This window comes from Dromiciops gliroides, chromosome 5 (genome assembly GCF_019393635.1).
Source record: "Dromiciops gliroides isolate mDroGli1 chromosome 5, mDroGli1.pri, whole genome shotgun sequence".
Classification (NCBI taxonomy): domain Eukaryota; kingdom Metazoa; phylum Chordata; class Mammalia; order Microbiotheria; family Microbiotheriidae; genus Dromiciops; species Dromiciops gliroides.
Window position 1 is genome coordinate 251,879,700 of NC_057865.1, and position 19,753 is coordinate 251,899,452.

Below are 19,753 nucleotides of genomic sequence, written 5' to 3' on the forward strand. Positions count from 1 at the left end.
CAGTCTATCAAATACATGAAGGTGGAAGATGATTAATATGAATTTTCCTCATATCAGTGCAGAGTATTTCTCCCAATCCTCCATTCTATTTCTCCTCCTCCACTGTCCCCCTCTCCTCTGTCTCTTCCTCTTTCCCTTCCTCTCCTTTCCCCTTCCTCCTTTCTGCCTCCCACTCTCTCCCCTATCTTTCCCCCAATTTCTCCCCATTTCTGTCCTCTCACCTTCTCTCTCTCCCCTTTCCTCCCCTATTTGTACCTTTGCTTCCTCCTCTTTCCCCCATGTCTCTTCCCCTTTCCTCTCTCCCTTTCTCTTTTCCCCTTCCTCTCCCTCTTCCATTCCCTCTTTTTCTTTTCTTTTTCCTCTTCCTTTTCCTCTTCCCTCTCTCCCTCTCTCTCCCTCTGTTTCCCTCTTTTCTTCTTCTCTCTCCCCTCTCCATCCCCCTTCTCTACCATTCCTCTCCCTCTCTCTTCCCCTTCTCTTTTCCTTCCTCTCCTTCCTGTCCCTCTCTCCCCCTTTCTTTCACTCTCCCTCTCTAACCTTTTTTTCCCTCTATTCTCTTTCTCTCCCTCTCTCCTTCTTCTTCTCCATCTTCCTTTCCCTCTTTCTTTCCGCCCTCCTCCCTACACACAGACAGCAAAAACATCCATACTCTCTCATGTGTATAACACATGGATCCAGGTAGCAACCTGTAAGATAGCAGAGCAATCAGTTGGCCCATTCTTCTGCTGTAGATTTTCTTAGTCCAACTGAAACAACAAAAAAAAGTTCACTTAGCAATAACTTTGGTCTTTCTTATCAAGGTTTTTGAATTATGTGGATCACTGAGTTTCACCACAGATGCTGGAGGCTGCAAATAGTTTCTTGACTCTGAAGTGTGGAGAGCCATGAAAATAAGAAGCTTTTTTTGTGTTTACAAGTGACATGTGCATTAAGGAAGAGAGACTGCAGTGAATTTCCTTATCTTATCTTTTTTTTTTTTTTTGCCATACTCTCATAATAATGGCATACTCAGAATCATCTGAAACACAGATTAAATAAACTGCTTCTAATAGCATGTAAACAAACATTTTTTATGACAGTTACCTTAGGGGAACAATGTGATAAAAGACAAAAAATCCTGGATTTAGAATCGGAGAACCTAGTTTCTGAGCCTGGCTCTGTCTCATATTAGCTAACTGATCACGGACAAGATATTTAACCTTGGCAAATCTCAGTTTTCTAATCTATAAAATAAGACAGTTGGAGTAGATGACTTCTAATGTCCCTTCCAGCTCTAAACCCATGATTCTGTTATCCTAATCCAAAAGGATATTGTTTTTTGTTTTGGTTTTGGTTTTTGTGGGGCAATGAGGGTTAAGTGACTTGCTCAGGGTCATACAGCCAGTAAGTGTCAAGTGTCTGAGGCTCGATTTGAACTCAGGTCCTCCTGAATCCAGGGCCAGTGCTTTATCCACTGTGCCACCTAGCTGCCCCCAGGATATTGTTTTAGAATGTGGTATTGTGATCCTTAAGGGAACAAAAAGGAGAGTAGAATTCAGGTAATAAGACAATAATTTCTTTGCTTTGTTTGGTACCCTTAGCCTTTCATTTCTTCTCCTATCTCCAAGACAACCCTGCCAAAATGTTGATTTTTTTAAAGCTTTGGTTTGTCACCAAAAATTATTGAGGAAGTTGTCAGTTAAAATTGGGAAAACATATTAGAACCCTTAAATCTTTATAAAATAATAGCTTTTATAAAAATGCATTTCAGGTTTCTCATACAATGACAGTAATTAAGATCATAAATGTAGATGTGTGCCCTCATGTATGTCTTTATAATTAGGAAAAACAGATGATGCTAAAGCTTCTGAGAAAGGGAAAACAACCCTTAAAGGGACATCTATACAACGCTCTCCTTCAGATGCAGGAAAAAGCAGTGGAGATGAAGGGAAAAAGCCCCCATCAGGCATTGGGAGGTCAACTGCCACTGGGTCATTTGGATTTAAGAAGCCAGGTGTTGCATCATCTACTATGATCACTGCAAGTGGAGCAACTATCACCAGTGGTTCTGCAACACTGGGTAAAATTCCCAAATCAGCAGCCATTGGTGGGAAATCCAGTGCAGGGAGAAAAACCAGCTTGGATGGTTCACAAAATCAGGATGATGGTGTGCTGCACATGAGTTCAAAGACAACACTTCAGTACCGAAGCTTACCACGCCCTTCGAAATCTAGCACAAGTGGCATTCCTGGCCGGGGGGGACACCGATCCAGTACCAGCAGTATTGACTCCAATGTGAGTAGTAAATCGGGAGGAGCCACCGCTACCAAACTGAGAGAGCCAACCAAGATCGGGTCTGGGCGCTCCAGTCCTGTTACCATCAATCAAACAGACAAAGAGAAGGAGAAGGTAGCAGTGTCAGATTCAGAGAGTGTTTCTTTGTCCAGTTCCCCCAAATCCAGCCCAACTTCTGCTAATGCATGTGGGACACAAGGACTCAGGCAGCCAGGTTCCAAGTATCCTGATATTGCCTCACCTACATTTAGAAGGTAAGGAGTTATATGTGGCTTTTAAAAAGAGGTTATTTTTTTATCCACCCCCAGTTCTACCAGCACAAAAAGGAAATTTGAAATCAATAAATTATAGACATATATATATATATATGTATGTTGGCACATATGTATAATACTCCCAAAATTACCAAAAGGAATGTGAGAAGTGGCCATTTAGATCAATTTCACCACAGTTGGATTCATCAATAGAATGCATCTTTATGAGAATAAGATATCATTATGTAAATAGATGACACAACATGGAATGAATACGAATAGTTTATCTTGAATAAAAATTCCTCAGATATCCACTCTTGCTTTCCACATTGCAGAGTTTGTGAATCCCTTTTGGAAAAGGACAGTTTTTTCATCTGCATTGTCCATAATTTTTAAAGACTATTAATGAACAAAAGATAACAGTGAATGTCTTTCAAGCTGACAGTTACACATGTAGATGGATGATGTTCCTTGTCCTATTCAAACTGAAAGGTCCCAAAAATAACAGATTAGATTGAGTTTGTCTACACGGTGCAAAAAGCATCTAGATATTTCTGAGCAAATGACTGAAATACTTTGGAAACATTCAGATTTCTAAGTGATTGACTACATTTTCTGACTTTTTAATATGGCTGCTTTGGCATTTCATAGACAAAACTTGAGTAACAGAAATCATTGTTTGATTAGTGCTGAAAGTGAATTAATTCTATGGATAGAAATCCTTTTTTTTTTAAATTACTGCATTTCTAGTGGCATGATAAAATAAGTTAGATTATTAATTGTTAGGACTTTTTCTCAGTGAAGTTAAATAAATGACTGTATTCTTCTGGATCTCAGTTTCCTCATCTATAAAATGAGAGTTAACCTAGGTGATGTCCAAGATTCCTTCCTTTTCTAAAATTCTGTGTTTGTTTGCTTCCTATAATTTAACTAAAGCTATTTGTGTCTTAGAAATGCCAGATATTTAAATATTTACCTTTATATTTTAGGCAATTTCTAATGAATGCATGTTGCTTTTTAAGAACTTGAAAATTTGAGGTTTTTTCTTCAATAGAAATGTTAATTCATGTAGATATTTCTTTTTTGAAATGTTGATTCTTTATGAAAAAATAAATCATGAGATACAGAGTTAATAGCTCTGTTGTTTAAGTAAAAGCCAGTAGTGCCCTCCTGTGGCCCATTACCTATGAAATAGTCCTCACTTATTAACTATGAAATATTCTACCATGGAGAATTATGCATTTTATTGTAACTCAAACAATAATCATTATACCATTGCTGCATTTCACAGGGGCACCACATTTACATGAATGAAATTCCACTCAGAATATTTTTATTTCTTGCATCTAAACAACAGAAACATTTTCTGAATTGCTATCCAACTTCCATCACCTCCATCATCTCCAATGGCCTTGGAGCAGGGCATCGAGTGTGTTTCATATCATCATTATACTTCCATATGTATATTTCAGGAAATTCCTGGCGGCTGACATGCAGTCCTTTTGCTCATCCAAGGAAAGATTGCAAGGAAACTGACTTGCTTCGTTCAGTGCCCAATAGTGAGGCTAACTAGATACTACTTGGCAGCCAATGAAGCCACCAGCTGTGCACCTCCAAAAATGGTCCCAAGCAACTGTTTAAATTTTGAATAAACTATAGAAAGTTCCCCTCAACACACACACACTTTGTGAGTGTTCTGTGCTGAAGTAACTGAAGTCGTTTCAAGAATATGATGCTATAAATAATTTAATAGCAGGAAGAGTCAAAATATTAATTTTGGGTGAAAGTATGATCTTGTTTACTTAAAACAAAACATTAAAGCCAGACATCTTCTTGTTTGACTCAGCTCTGCCTTGACCTCCCTGAGTGAATGAGTAATTTAGCCCTTGATGTTCTGAGGGAAAAGTTGATTGCTGGCGTTTCATCAGCACACTCAGAAAATACAAAGTACACACACTCAAAAATGAAAAGGATGTTTGCTCACCGCTCTCGCTTACCACAAAAGCACAGGCTCCGGCTCTATAGATGTTGTACCCTGAATACTGAATGTGCATAATTAGTTTCTCTGAATAACAACTGAAGTTGTTATTTGTTTTTCTTTTAGGTTGTTTGGTACCAAGGCAGGTGGCAAATCTGCCTCTGCACCTAATTCTGAGGGTGTGAAATCCTCCTCAGTAATGCCCAGCCCTAGTACCACATTAGCGCGACAAGGCAGTCTGGAGTCTCCATCGTCTGGTACAGGCAGCCTGGGCAGCGCTGGTGGGCAGAGTGAAGGCAGCAGCCCTCTCTTCAATAAACCCTCAGACTTAACGACAGATGTTATAAGCTTAAGCCACTCCTTGGCTTCCAGCCCAGCATCGGTTCACTCTTTCACCTCAGGTGGTCTTGTGTGGGCTGCCAATCTGAGCAGCTCTTCTGCTGGCAGTAAGGATACTCCAAGCTACCAGTCAATGACTAGTCTCCACACAAGCTCTGAGTCTATTGACCTCCCTCTCAGCCATCATGGCTCTCTGTCTGGATTGACTACAGGCACTCAAGAGGTTCAGAGCCTGCTCATGAGGACTGGTAGTGTGAGATCTACTCTTTCAGAAAGGTGAGCTTTGCTGAGGACACTGATGTCTGGAGCAGTGAGGAGGCTGGAGGCTCAAACCAGATCTGGATTGGAACATTTACTCCTGTTGAATCAGAACCCAGAGTAAATGTACCAGTCACATGTGCTTTGCCCATGGGTGAAATCCCTCTGATTTGATGAGGAATTTTGCCATGTGGAAGCATATGAGATTGTATCTTTCATGGAAAGATAGAAAGAACTAGAACTACTCTGCCCAGATTTAGAGATTAATTAAACCAATAAGTATGGGAAGACCCAGTGATTGCTTTTCTATGTTTCCAGTTATAGGTACAGGTGTACTTAAACAGATATATGTACATACATATGCATGTGTATGCATAGATATGCATATGGATATGGATATATGTATGCATATATACATATATAAATCAAATATATCGTAAGCAACTTGAATAAAAACTGAAGTATATATTTGTGTATATAATGCGTAATGTCCCATCACTGAATTGAGCGTTTGGGCCTAAGGCCCTGGCAGCACATGTCCCCTTTGTTCCTCTATTCAGGTTCTTAAGCAGTCCATTTAAATAATATCTAATATGATGCCTTTGGCAGTATGTTCAAGTTGCTTTCTTTCTATGTATATGGGTGAGGAACCAATGAATCACTGGTGGATCATAATGAATTGGTTTGGCTTCCAAACAAATTGCTATTCATAAATTCTTAAAAGAAATTTTGATTTTTTTAAAAAAGTCTAACAGCAATATAAATCTTGATGCTCTTGATTTTGAGGGGTTAATTAGAAATTTTTAAAGATTGGTTTGGGGTTTCTTTTAATGGGAAGAGAAACATTTTTACTTAAACCCTTGTGAAATATTTAATGGGAATACATTCTTTCAAATACTTGACTACTCAAATGGATGGTCTCTATCTCTTCAATTTGGATGTTCTCTCCAATATAGGGTTTCATTTCAGACACTAATTGTACATAAATTTTGATGCAGCTTAGTACTGCCCAAGGAGTTAATCATCGTAGTTGGAAGAGGTGCCTCTTCTATCACTTGGTGGGCAAGCACCATTTCTTATTTAAAAAAACAACAACCATAACAACAACAACAAAAAAAACATACTTACTATTCAAGTCTCTCTTATTGCTGATCTGTTGGTTGCCCATCATTGCTGTTTCCTGCCAGCAAAGTTAGTAGTTTCACGAAGAAGTCATTTGCTATCCCACAAACTCTTATTCCTGAAATACCAACTTTGGTCTTTCTGCTTCTTTCTATCCATGAATCTCAAAAAGCTACTTAATTGCACACCTACCAAGAAGTTCCATCCAGTTTCAGGGAATTAATCCTAACTCTGAAGTTTTCCCAGTCTTCTCTTATCTTTTTTCAACTCTAAAATACACGTAAAAGAAAATCAAACAATTATCCATTGCCTCTCAAAAATCTTCCTACTCAACTGTATTCTTTCATTGTTTTTCTCTTCAGTACAGAATTGTTTGGCAATAGTGGCAAACTATCTCTTAGCATGAAAAATTACCTTTGAGAGCATTCTCCTTGAAGCCTTTGTTACTTGGCATGATAGGATCACTGAGTCTTAAGATCCTGAGATAGTTGCAAAGATGCAGGTTTTTGTTTGTTTTGCTGCAAACAGAAAATGGACAAAGTGAAGCACTTAGGAACACCTGGAAACCATCAACTAGATGGTAAATGTTTGTCCCTGTTGTCCTCACTTTTTATGCGATTGTTAACAAGCAGCCTATAGGACAAAGATCTGCTGAAAAGTTTCTGATGGAGTCTAATGTGACAAATTGTGCCTTCTTTCTGTAGCTTTTTAAATTTGTTATTTGACTACTTGTAGAAAGATTAGAGGACTTCATCCATCATTTTCTTTAATTCTTGCAGTAAATCATTAGGAGCCTTAAAAATAGTTTTCTTTCTTTTGTAATATATGCTTGGTAGCATTCTGTAGTTGAAATATGTACAACCTAGAGGCAGTTTATATGTTTATGATGGATTGAATTTATAACTGGCCAGTTAATTACCAAGCTGTAGGACAAATTATAAGTAATTCATCCAATCATAAATTATTGACCCAGATCAATCTCTACCACTAATCAGGTCCTGTCCCCCCCCATTCCCACCTTTGTTATAAAGATGAATGAATCCAATTAATCATGTATCAATGTATTGCCCTGGTATTCAATCATCATGATAACTAAATAAAGATATATCAACCCCAATATGACCTATTTGAAGCACTTTATAATGTTATTTTGATATGACCACAAATTATAAAATATCAAAGCTAATTCAGTGTCAGCTACAGAAATGTGAAAAAAAAGTCTTGGCCTTTAGTGGCTGAAATAAATTGATATTTTTTATCTTGAGAGCATTCTAATATTAAAATAAACTTGAATATAATTTATAAAGCAAACTTTGATGTATCCATATTTAATTACTCACGTGGTCATCCATCAGCTTTTAATAAGTTAGTTTGATCAATGTATTAAGATCTGCAGAGTTAATATTTAATATCTGTATGATTATAAAATATAAATATTGATTAATCTATTCTTTCTTATGCAGATAATTAAAGGGCCCATTAATTAGAGTTTTGAAATGCTTTTTGATGCTGAAGGGAATGTTTTACTCTATGAGCAAAACTACACATAATAAATTTAATAAATTAGATATAAATATGTTGAATGACCATTTGTTGAGACTTAGGGGTTGTGTTTCACTTAGATTAGCAAAAGATGTATGTAGAAAATCCAGGAATGCTACCACCATGCCATCTTCCATAAAGTATTCATGGAATTCACTTTACAAAATTTCATCTAAGTAAATAGAATTTTTCCCCTTTTTTTGCAAATATTATTGAATAGAAATGAAGACTGATTTGAGAAATAATGATCTTTTTAGGCATAGTTAAGTGATTCCAACATTGACAGTAATCATGTCATAGTGCTTTGTTCTCTTTCTTAAGAGAGTGTTTTCCATCTACACCCCACCCCCCAAACTCCCCTGCTATCTTTCCCTTACTCAGCAGCACTAGAATTGCAAAGGGACAAAAAGATCCAAGAATGGAAGGGGAAATATATTGAATTGATTCCAGTCAGGAATCCTTTGATGACTTGAAAATGATAAATATTTCATAGAGTTCACAGTGTGAGATGTAGAACATGTGGTGTTGTCTTATGACCATATGTAGAACTTCATTGAGTCTATAGCTCTAGATAGGTTAAGTAGTATAATGTCCCTGATTATCTTTGCTTTTCATCTTTATATCCCAATCACTTGGGACCATTCTTTTGTAGAAGCTTGTTTGTAGTAAGAGTTTAATAAATGTTTTTTGAGTAAACTGATTTTGTTCTAAGATTATGTCTGGAGGGATTTTATTTATTTTTTAAATGAAATGAACTAAAATGAAATGCCTCTATTTCACAATCCCCTTTTTAATCTTTTATTATGAGTTTGGCAACTATGATAGAAATTGAGAGAAAATCTTGCATCTTTTATTTTTCTAAGCTAGAGTGAGTCTTTGATTCAGTGGCCATGTTGGTTCGGGAACAAATACAGACTTCATTGATTTATTCAGTCAGTCATTTTGACTATTTTTTTCTTTCTGTTCATTTCCATGTTACCATTTAGACTCATCAAATAACATGAGCAAATTTTTTTTTAAAACACTCTTTGTTTTCTTGAACTTTGATAATTCTGCTTGTACAGATTGCAGAGGGCAGTTCTAAAATGACATCTAAAAACAAAGAATTCTTTAAATTAGGATCAGATTTAGGTGTTTCAACATAACTATAATTTCTGTGAAATATACTTTTTTAACATCTACTGAAAAAAATTTCTGCTGATTCCATTAATTTCATTCATAATTCTGGTAAGCACTTTTGGCTGAGTAGAAAGAATACTAGATTTCACATCAAAGAACTTGAGTTCAACACCTTCCTCTAATACTTACTGCATGTATTAACTAACCTTACTGGATCCTAATTTCCTCATCAATAGGGTATAACATAGACTGATGTCTAAGTGACCTTCTAGCTCTAAATATACTTCATATATGGGCTGTTCATACCATGTGATTTTTTCTAATTCTTAGTTACATAATGATCTCCACCATATTGAAACGTTGGGTTAATGAGTTCCATTCAGAAGAAAATATTTTTAGCTTGGATTTCAATTAATTAACTTTAAGATGACTTAATTTGACATTCATATTATCTCATTCTCATCATTCATATCCTGTATTTTTTTAATTTTTGAAGAGTGTCTATGTAAAAAACATGCTTCTAGAAGAAAGATAAAATGTTAGATATTCAATCCAACATTTCTTCTCAATTACTCTGATAATTATGGCCAGGATACCCCCATTTGATGGGGAAAAGGCATGGCACCCTTCTCCAAAGTATAGATTGAGAAGCTACTTGTCATTTATCCCTAGATCCCTTTATATATACCAAAGGACGTGGTACCCTACTTGTCTTGAAAAGTAGAGATTGAGGAAATTACTGTTTTGATAAATCATCAGTGTTGTCATTTGTAATCCCTAAAGAAGTTTTATAATGTTTAACTCATTAAGATGTCTAGTCAAGTATAGGAAATAAACACTTTTTTTAGACAAAGATACTTAATGAGGAGAAAGAAGACATACCCAGTATTTCCCCCCTCATTTTGGATTTTAATTTGGACTTACCTGGGCCCACCATGGCAAAATATGGGCATTTTCCTCTTTTCCTATTATGTAGAATTTGCGTATATATGAGAGAATTTTTTAAAAATGTGGCCATTTGCAGTGATCTAATATGTTTGTCAAAATATCCCACTCTAAACAAAGGCACTATGCTTTCTTTTCACCCACTGGATATTCTTACAGTTAAATTCAGAGTAGCAGACTAATAGGAAAAAGGCAGAGCACCACCCAGAGATATTTCTTAAAATAAGAGAGAAATGGAAGAGAAACCCTGAAAATATCAGATTCAGCCTATGGTAATGTACAAGATGAATCTGTACTGTCATGCAATTGAGAGAGAAGTAAATTTGGAGTCAATAGGACCTGGGTTCAAAATCTTCCTCTGCTAATTGAACAAATCCCTTATCCTGTTAAAAAAATGTTTAAAAAAAATTAAAAAGTTGGACCAGATGACCTCTGGCATCCCTTGCATTTCTAAATCTATTATCATATAATCAAGCAGGTATGTTTAGGAATTGCCAGGCAAAATAATTATTTGAATGGGATTGGCTTTGAAAAGCTACTCACATCTGTGTCAGAAATGGACATCTGGTAACCCTTGGCATAGCCTTCTTTAATGAGTTAAGCATTCAAGTTGTGTTATAGTAAATTATTTTGTGTGGGTTCACACAGAGAACAATTTTTGTAGAATTTGTAATTTGGAAGAGTTTTGTTTATAGTATGTCCTTAGGGGGTTTCTTTGTTTTAACAGCATGCAGCTTGACAGAAATACGCTGCCCAAAAAGGGACTAAGGTATATATTTCTTTTAGCACAACTGCTGCCTCTCTGTTGTTCTGTCAACTTCGTTAGCTGTCTTTCTTTCTCTTCCTCCTCTTGTTCCTTTACAACCTAGCACCTGGCATATAAAATAATGATCACTCAGCCCTCATGATTTTCTTTGGTTTTTGTCTAAGGAGTGAGAACATTTTCAATGAGAATTTATTTTCATAGGACTCCCTTAAGTGGTGACCAGAACCCTGAACAAGTTAAGTCCAGTAAGAATACGGTTTGGAAAATAAAGGCTCTTTGCAAAGGAATTGTCTTCAGTATAGATTGTGGGATGGTATTTCTGCTGCCAAAGCCAATGCAGATAATAAGGTTGGAAATGGAAATGCATCTATTTCCTTTGTATCCCATCTTGGAGACAGATGTATGAAAATCAACAGCTCTTAAAGCCTACAGATGGGGCTAGTTGTTGAATATCTAACTTAGATTTAAGGGAAGCATATTCACATTATTACAGAACAAATCAGGTCATTTAGTAAAGATGCAGTTTTTATTTAACTGTTTTCCCCTATATCTAAAGTCATTCCTCGGTTACTCATTCACTATTGAAGGGGAATGAGTAGATTGAGGGAAGTTATTATGTTCAAGGTAAATTCCAGTTGAATTATTATTTCTTTGTATACAAAGATATCATAATATCCCTTCTTTTCACTAGAGGAAAAAAAAGTTATATTTTAGTGTGCATTGTACTGAAGGGGTAGGTCAAGAGATTCAAATGATGAAGGCCTTGGAATATGATGAATTTACTTCTCAGTGGTGCTGAGTTCACTTACTTCCCCAGAGCTTTGAAGCCTGGCATGCTTTCTGTCATCCTAGTTAGCCTTTTTCTCTCAGTAAAATCTTTTCTATTGGTTAGCAATAGAAAATCATTGGCAAATGATTTAATTTTCAAAACCGTCATTCCAGAAAATTTATGCTATGATTAAGTAAATGGATTTCTTCTCCATTCAGATTCAGACAGGATGCCATAATTGCCTTTGGAAAGGCAAATGCCAATTTTGATCACAATAATTATTGTTCCCTAATAAAATTCTTCTTCCCCTTCCACCTTTTTTTCTCCATTAGCTCTTAGTCTGTCTTATTCTCTAACCCTATCATCATGGGTGTCATTCTCTAAGAAGTAACTCACCTTTCTTGACTTCTGGCCTACCATTTGTCCACCATTTCAAATCTGTGCTCACCCCATTCTCCATCTCACCCCTGTGCCTTTGTGTCCTTCTTAGTTACCTTGGCTGTCTTGCTCATTGCTTGTAATTTTTGACTCCATATCTCACAGAAGCATAATTTTCTTCTCAAGAATTTTCCCCTTTCCCTGTGAGATTCCAACAGATGGTGTTAAATCATCTGTAAGAACTGAGCAATTAAAATTAGATTCAATCTGTTCAGGAATTTTGTTCAGTCTGAATAGCCAAGTATTCTTGTTTGTTTTCCGGCTTTTTGGTACTGCCTTGTCCTTTTGGGGGTGTTTAAGTGTCCCAGCTGTGTTGTTTTACAGATACACCCCATCATCGCGGCAGGCCGGTCAAGAAGAGGGCAAAGAATGGCTACGATCTCACTCAACTGGAGGCCTACAGGACACTGGTAACCAATCACCTCTAGTTTCCCCTTCTACTATGTCATCATCAGCAACAGGAAAATACCACTTTTCCAACTTAGGTAAAATCTTGACATATATATATACACACACACACACACACACACACACACACACACACATATACATATATACACACATGTATATGTATGTATTTATGTGTATATATGTATATGTATGTATATTTATGTATATATATATTTTTTTGTTGTTGTTACCTTTATCTTTTTTTGGGGGGGGGGTGATGAGGATTAAGTGACTTGCCCAGGGTCACATAGCTAGTAAGTATCAAGTGTCTGAAGCTAGATTTGAACTCAGGTCCTCCTGAATCCAGGGCCACTACTTTATTCACTGCACCACCTAGCTGCCCCCTGCTACCTTTATCTTAAAAACAAATTATTAATTTACTGGAAAACACCTGAAAAACTAATTAACAGCTTCAATTTTGCAGAAAGTTATATATTAAGAAAATCTCCCTAAAATATTTTATCAAAATTTTTTTGTTTAAAAAAGTCATTTCTTTATCAATTTTGTTGATAAATAAAAAAGTTATTTGGGGAACATACACACAAATCACCATCTAGCTTTAGGAACGGTTAAAATGAAATACAAAACAACAAATCAAATAAACAACCACAAGAAGCAGAAAACCCGCTTCCTTGAGAATTTGTGAATGTAGAGGAAGTATATACTATGAAACAATCTGGCAAGACAAAGGTCTAACCAAACCAATCATCCTTTTATAGCTTTTATGCCATTTAAATAGTACTATCTATTATAAAGCCCCTAGTAATTTATCCTTTATTTTCTTTTTCTTTTATTACTTCTTGATGGAGTAATTGTTCCTGTCCAATAACTGACTCTCTGAAAGATTGTGCTTCTTCAGTGGCTTATGGTTCCCAACATATTCAGCACTGTTGGGAGTCTCTTAGCAATTTCTTGCCTACAGCAGCATTTCAAGATCCATCTGGTTAGACTTTCATCAGTTAAAAAAAAAATCAAATCCCTTTTTTTTTTGGAGTTTGCATTCCAGTTGGCCAGGGAGATGGACGGACCTCTAATATCAATTGCCAAGGTACTCATCCAAATGACAAAATGGACTTATTATGGAGCCATTTCATTCTTCCATTTTATTCCCCATTTTGCTCAATATGTCAGATATTAGGGATACAAAAACAAAAAGAAAACAATGACTTCTCTCAAAGAGTTTCCACTCTGCTGGCGGGAAGGGATTGCATATACATATATAAATACAAAGTATATGAAACATAAATATGAGAACCAAAAAAGAATGAGGTCACCTTTCTGAGGTTTCAAAGGTCAGATTGGCATCCTGTAAGTTGCCTCTATTGATAGACCACCTTTAAGTGATGTCAATCAATGGACTTGAATTCGACCAGTCAATTACGTTGGAACTGTGTATGGGGACCACCCCTCTTCCTGTTCGACAGGGGGCTTCGGGGGGCAGGGGGAACTGAGTGGGACTCTTTCTCATTTTGGAAGTGTGAGCAGCTAGGTGAAGAAGCCGTTTCTCTCTCCAGGCATAGATCTGATATAGTTTTTTTTTTTTTCATTCTTTCAGAGGCATGTGCTCTCTCTCTCTCTCTCTCTCTCTCTCTCTCTCTCTCTCTCTCTCTTTACTAGCTTCTAATATACTTTAATAAATTCTTAAAAGTCTAAACTGTTGCTGAATTTATAAGTAAACTATAACTACTTTCACACACACACACACACACACACACACACACTGGGGGGGCAGGTAAGGACACAGACATTAGATTTTAATCATCACATAAATTCAAAGTAATTGAAGATGCTCTGAGAACTTAAAATTAGACTTTTGGAAAAGCAAAATTTTAAAGGGATCTAGGGATTCCCAAGAAGTGAAGATGAGGAAGGGGAGCATTCCGGGGAAGGGTCACAGTGTGAGCAAAGGTACAGTGGTGATAGATGGAGTGTCAGGTATAGGAAAGCACAAAAGTCGTCCAGTTCTCCAGAGTATCAAATACATAAAAGGACTTGAATGAAATCAGTCAAAAAATGAGTTCAATTCAGCCGGCGAGAGCTTTCAACTGCCTACAATCAGACTTTGAATTGTATTCCAGAGGCAGTGGACAAGGAGCCATAGAAGCTCTTCACCAGGAGAGTAACATAGTCAGACCTATGTTTTAGGAAAATCAATTTTGCAAATGATTTATAAGTAGAGACACTAGTAATGAGGCAGAAAAGCGAATTCAGAGGCTGTTTCAATAGTACAAACAAAAAGTAATGAGAATCTGAGTTAAGGCGGTGGCCAAATTTGAGTGAAAGGGAATAGATGCCAGAGCTATTGGGGAAAAAGAATGAGGAAGTTGAGGATTGAAGGCATTGAGGGAAAAGGGTTAGCCAAGGTTGATTAGAAGATTTCAAAGCTAGGTACCTGGTTCGGTTATTAGAATATTTGTTTCTGTTTCACTGTATTTCCAAACTTATATTCAGCTATAATTCTAGAATGATGATGATGATAGCTAGCATTTATATAGTACTTTAAGGTTTGTAAAGCACTTGGGAAATATTATCTTATGGATCCTCACACCAACCCTGAGAAGTAGGTGCTATTATCCCGATTTTATAGGCAAACAGAGGTTAAGTGACTTGCCCAAGGTCACTTCTCTAATAAGTCTCTGAGGTCATGCTTGAACTCATGTTTTCCTGATGCCAGCCCAGGTACTCTATCCAGTGAGGTCCCTAATTGCTTATAGATCTAAGGTACATTAACATAGTACATGGCACAATGCTTTGCCTGTAATAGATGCTCACATTTTTTTTCTTGAACATGTTTGTGTAATCATAACTAGAATCAATGTCAGTTTTCCCTGGGCAAGTCACTTAACCTTTTTTGCCTCAGTTTCCTTATCTGTAAAATGAACTAGAGAAGGAAATGGCAATAAAACCCCACATGGAGTCATGAAGACTTGGTGACAACTGGATAGCAAGTTTTCCATACCAGCTAAAATTTGACCAAATCCTCATGAAATTGGTACTTCTTGTATAAAATGGAAACTTTTTTCCCCCTTGATTTTAATACAAATTCATGAGTGCGAACCATGGACTTTTTAACCTACTCAACTTCATTCTAATAATCTACCTTCCAAATAATGGAAAGTCCAACTGGTACTAATTTAATACGCTCAGTATAGTAAATGCATGCCTGTACATTCCCCTGCTGTCCCTCTGGAATTGAATTCATTGGGATTTGACCTAGCTAAATAGTAAATGGAATATTCCACCCTTAGTATTAATAACATCTGTTAACAAGCCCCATTTGCAAATATATTTGCAAATGGGTTGCCTTAGGCCTTTTTACTGGGAAATCTTTTGTTTGTTTGTTTGTTTCCCTGTAATCAAGACCTAAAACTTATTGTTCAAATGAAGGGTTCCCCCACCTCCAGAATTATGACCCTACAGTTTGTGAAAATCTTTTTGGTTAAAAATAATAAGTTGCAAACTGTGTCCCTTCCCTTCACCGCCCCTCTCCACCCCCCCCCCCCCCACCTCTGGCATTAAGCATGCTGTTCTATGCTGACAAGCTCCCCTTGGTGGCTGATCCAGGCAAGTGTCTGATCTATTCATCTTTGATGGAATCTTACAGATGTTGTATATGCTGCTTTTTCCTCTTCTGCTTTATCATCAGTATACACACATCTTGAATCCATTTTAGTTCTCCTTTCTCTCCCAACCACAGGCTAGACATACAATTTCAGTGAGTTGTGGAAATCCCAGTGCAAAAGCCCTCCCTAATAATGCCATTAGCATGTGCCCTTGGTCCATGAACTTAAAAAAAAAAAATCTTGATAACTGGTTCTCAATAGAATTGATTTCCTTAGTAGTTTTATGCATTTAAAAATATTATTCTCAGAAGGGAACCTTAAGCTTTATAAAATCACTAGAATATAGATGCAACAAAAAAAAGGTTAATGACCTTTGATAAAATATTGCCTGGGACACTGAGAGATTTGGTGTCTTTTCCAGGATCACTAGTCTGGTATGTGTTAGAGGACGTCATTGGATCTTCCTAAATCTGAAGCTGGTTCTCTAGCTATTATGCCATGAGGCTTCTTCTTTTGAATCAGTCTAAGACAAATCTCTTTTTCCATCCCTTTAATTCCTGAACCAAAAAAGCAAACACTCCTATAATATTTAATAAGAATAAGAGTAGTGTCACCTGTTAACATATCCCTATGAAGAAAAAGGAAAATCAAAAGTAGGAAGGAAGGCAACAAGGAAAGAAGATAGGAAGGCATGAAGGGAAGAAGGAAGGTAAACAGAAAGGCAAGAAGATAGGAAAGAAGCAAGGAAGGAAGGAGAGCAGGAAAAAAAGGGAGGGAGGGAGGGAGGGAAGGAAGGAAAGAGAGAGAGAGAGAGAGAGAGAGAGAGAGAGAGAGAAGGAAAGAAGAAAGAGGAGGAAGGGAGGGAGGGAAGGAAGGAAAGAAGGAACAAAGAAAGAAAGGAAGGAAGGAAGGAAGAGGAGGGAGGGAAGGAGATAAGTATTTAATAAACAATTTCTATGTACCTGGAACTAAGCCATGGAAGCAAAATTAGTTGTAAAGAAGTAGAAGTTCCCTTAACTTCTAATGGTCTTGCAGCTGCCTGGACTGCTATGGAGAGTTATCATCTGAAGTCAAAGGCCTTGGGTTTCATAATTATTACCAGTTACCTTGAGAAAAAAAACAAAACAACATTTAATATATTTTGCTTTCATGAAGGGTTGTACTGGGTGACTTCTAAGGTTCCCACCAGCTCTAAGACAATGAATCTATCAAGTAAACAGCAATTTCAAAACATCAGCAACCTCACGTTTCCATCAACCTGTCTCCTTATGAGCCCCCTATGTAAGCCTAGTTTTCCTCATGCACCAGAATTCAAGTTTAAAAACAAACAAAGAAAAACAGAGAAATAAATAAATTGCACTACTTCTTATCCAAGTTTATTGGATTTTTCTTTCACTTTTTGTGGAATTTTGTGAATTGGCTAGAATGGCTAACCTTGCTGTTTTTCAAACATTTTTCTTCACAAATATGTAGCATTTCAACCACATTTTGAAGAGAACAGGCTTTTGTAACCTGGATTGGGCACATAGCCACTATTTACTGCTTTGTTTTTTGTGACAATGTACTTAGTTTCAAACAACTAGTTCACAAACATACTTGTTTGTGACCACACCTGGTAAACTTATAGTTTTGGGTTGGGGTTTTTTTTTTTGGCATTTTAGGACCATATATGGTGTAGGAAAAAAAAATATATATATATATTGAAGTCACCTAGGGTTTGCCTGAATTGATAAATTTTAGCTAGATAGCACGGCTACCCACCATTGAATTTGCTTTCATTAAAACAAACAAAAAACCCTTCATTTAACATGATTCCTGCTATAGGCCAGCTGGGGTGAGACATGATGGTGATGGGTATCTGAGGAAAGCATTTATTCACTGAAAATGTTGGTCTAATATCTTAAATCTTGGCTTGTCCAACTCTAATGTTCGCTCTGGAAATTTCATTTTACTGTCTCCTCCCACTTTCTGTCTGCCCTTTCAATAAACATATGACCACAGTCCATTTGGTAAAGAATTGAGAGCAGATATCTTTGTATTCATTTCTTATATTACATATGCCAAGGGCAATTGCATTTTTATTATGACTGTTGGAGATGATTATGCATTTTGTTGTGTGTTTATTTGTTTAATGCCAGTTTAGAAATGGATAGATTGCTTTTCATAAAGCTTTGCCTTATCTAACTCAGAGGAAAACTGAGGCTTTCAAATAACTACCTTATGATATGTGACTAGAAACGTTGTGTGATGTAGTAGTGCATAGAAAGTTAACCTCAAAACCAGGAAGCCTGGCTTCCCTCAAGTCCCACTCCATGACACAGTGACTGTGTGACCCTGGGTAAGTCATTTATCCTCTTGGTGTTCTGCTCAGCCCTCTAGAACTATTGACTACAGAAAGGTTACATTTGTAGAGGTATTTTCCTCATTCTGGAGTCCCCAACCCAATGGCATCATATGCCAACGCCCTACCCCCATCTATAGCTATAGAACATAATTACTACAGAATATTTCAGAACAAATAATATCTTCTTGCATTGATAGAGGGACCTTTTTTTCTGTAATCTGTTGAAAGCCTGTTCTGTAGTTCTAAGTAAAATCTCCCATACATTCAAAGGAGAATTTCAAAGTGGAAAATTGAATGTACCCTTTGTTTTGCAGTGAGTCCCACCAACCTATCCCAGTTTAATCTTCCTGGACCCAGCATGATGCGCTCCAACAGTATCCCTGCCCAAGACTCTTCCTTTGATCTGTATGATGACTCACAGCTGTGTGGTAGTGCCACATCTTTAGAAGAAAGACCCCGAGCTATTAGTCACTCAGGCTCATTCAGAGACAGCATGGAAGAAGGTAAGCCTGGGTGGGAGGGGTATGGGGGTCAAGGGCAGGGGAATCTAGATTTGCATTCTTCCAAAATGGGGATAGTAGAAATGTTTATCCTGTGGGGATGCCAAGAGTACCTGTGGATCTTGTACAAAGCATATATTGAAGTAATGCAGGGCTACTGAATACTCAAATGAGTATTGACATTTATGGATCCCTTTAGCAAAGGGAATTTAAACATCATTTATACTGTCCCATTTATTTGGATAGGCAGTGTTACCTAGAAGATAGAAAGTTCAGAGATAGGAAGACCTATGTTCTGAAAATCAGCCAATCAATTTTTGTTAAGTGCCTGTTGTGAGCCATGTCCCGTGTTAAGAAGATATTGAATATGTTACCCTTGGCAAATCATTTAACTTCTAAGTGCCCAAAGGTTATAAATGTCAAAGAATGTACAAATCCATATTGTTAGAGGATGAAAGGATGGGGAAAACTCAATGGGAGTTTCCTATGTTAATGTGTGTGTCATTTATTTACCTATTCATTCATTCATTCACTCATTCATAATAGTTAGCACTTACCTAGCACTTTAAGCTTTCCAAAGCACATAACTTGTTATATCATTCTTCACAAAAACCATAGGAGTCAGGTAGAAACTGAGGCTGATATGTAAAGTGACTTGCCCAGGGTCACAAAGCAAGCATCAGAAGCAAGATTAGAATTTAATTTAATTATATTTAATGTATGCACACATACATATACACATGGATATGTGTGTGTATATATATATCCATATACACATGCATCTATACACACACATTCCCAAGTATACATACACACACACATATATATACATGTGTGTATATATGTGCGTGTATGTCTATGAATATATTTAAGTGTCTATATAAGTATACAAAGGGACAAAGAAAGAGATAGATACAGAGAATGATACAAAGATGTATATATATATATGTGTGTATATATATGTATGTATGTATGTATGTATGTATATATGTGTATGTGTATGTATATAAAGGGACAAAGAGAAAGATATAAAGCAAGGACACAAAAACCAGCAAAGAATTTTCTTATGTTTTTAGGGCAATTTCAGTAAGG

The 19,753-nt window shown here is 36.8% G+C and overlaps 1 protein-coding gene across 1 annotated transcript in view; it reads left to right on the top strand.

The window, feature by feature from the left end:
• Positions 1 to 19,753, top strand: part of NAV3 (neuron navigator 3) — a 1,098,011-nt gene that overhangs the window by 985,980 nt on the left and 92,278 nt on the right. The window contains 5 exon segments of the mRNA XM_043966554.1: positions 1,823 to 2,528; positions 4,633 to 5,121; positions 10,559 to 10,600; positions 12,129 to 12,289; positions 18,476 to 18,664. Of these exon segments, the coding sequence (XP_043822489.1) occupies positions 1,823 to 2,528; positions 4,633 to 5,121; positions 10,559 to 10,600; positions 12,129 to 12,289; positions 18,476 to 18,664 (1,587 nt within the window).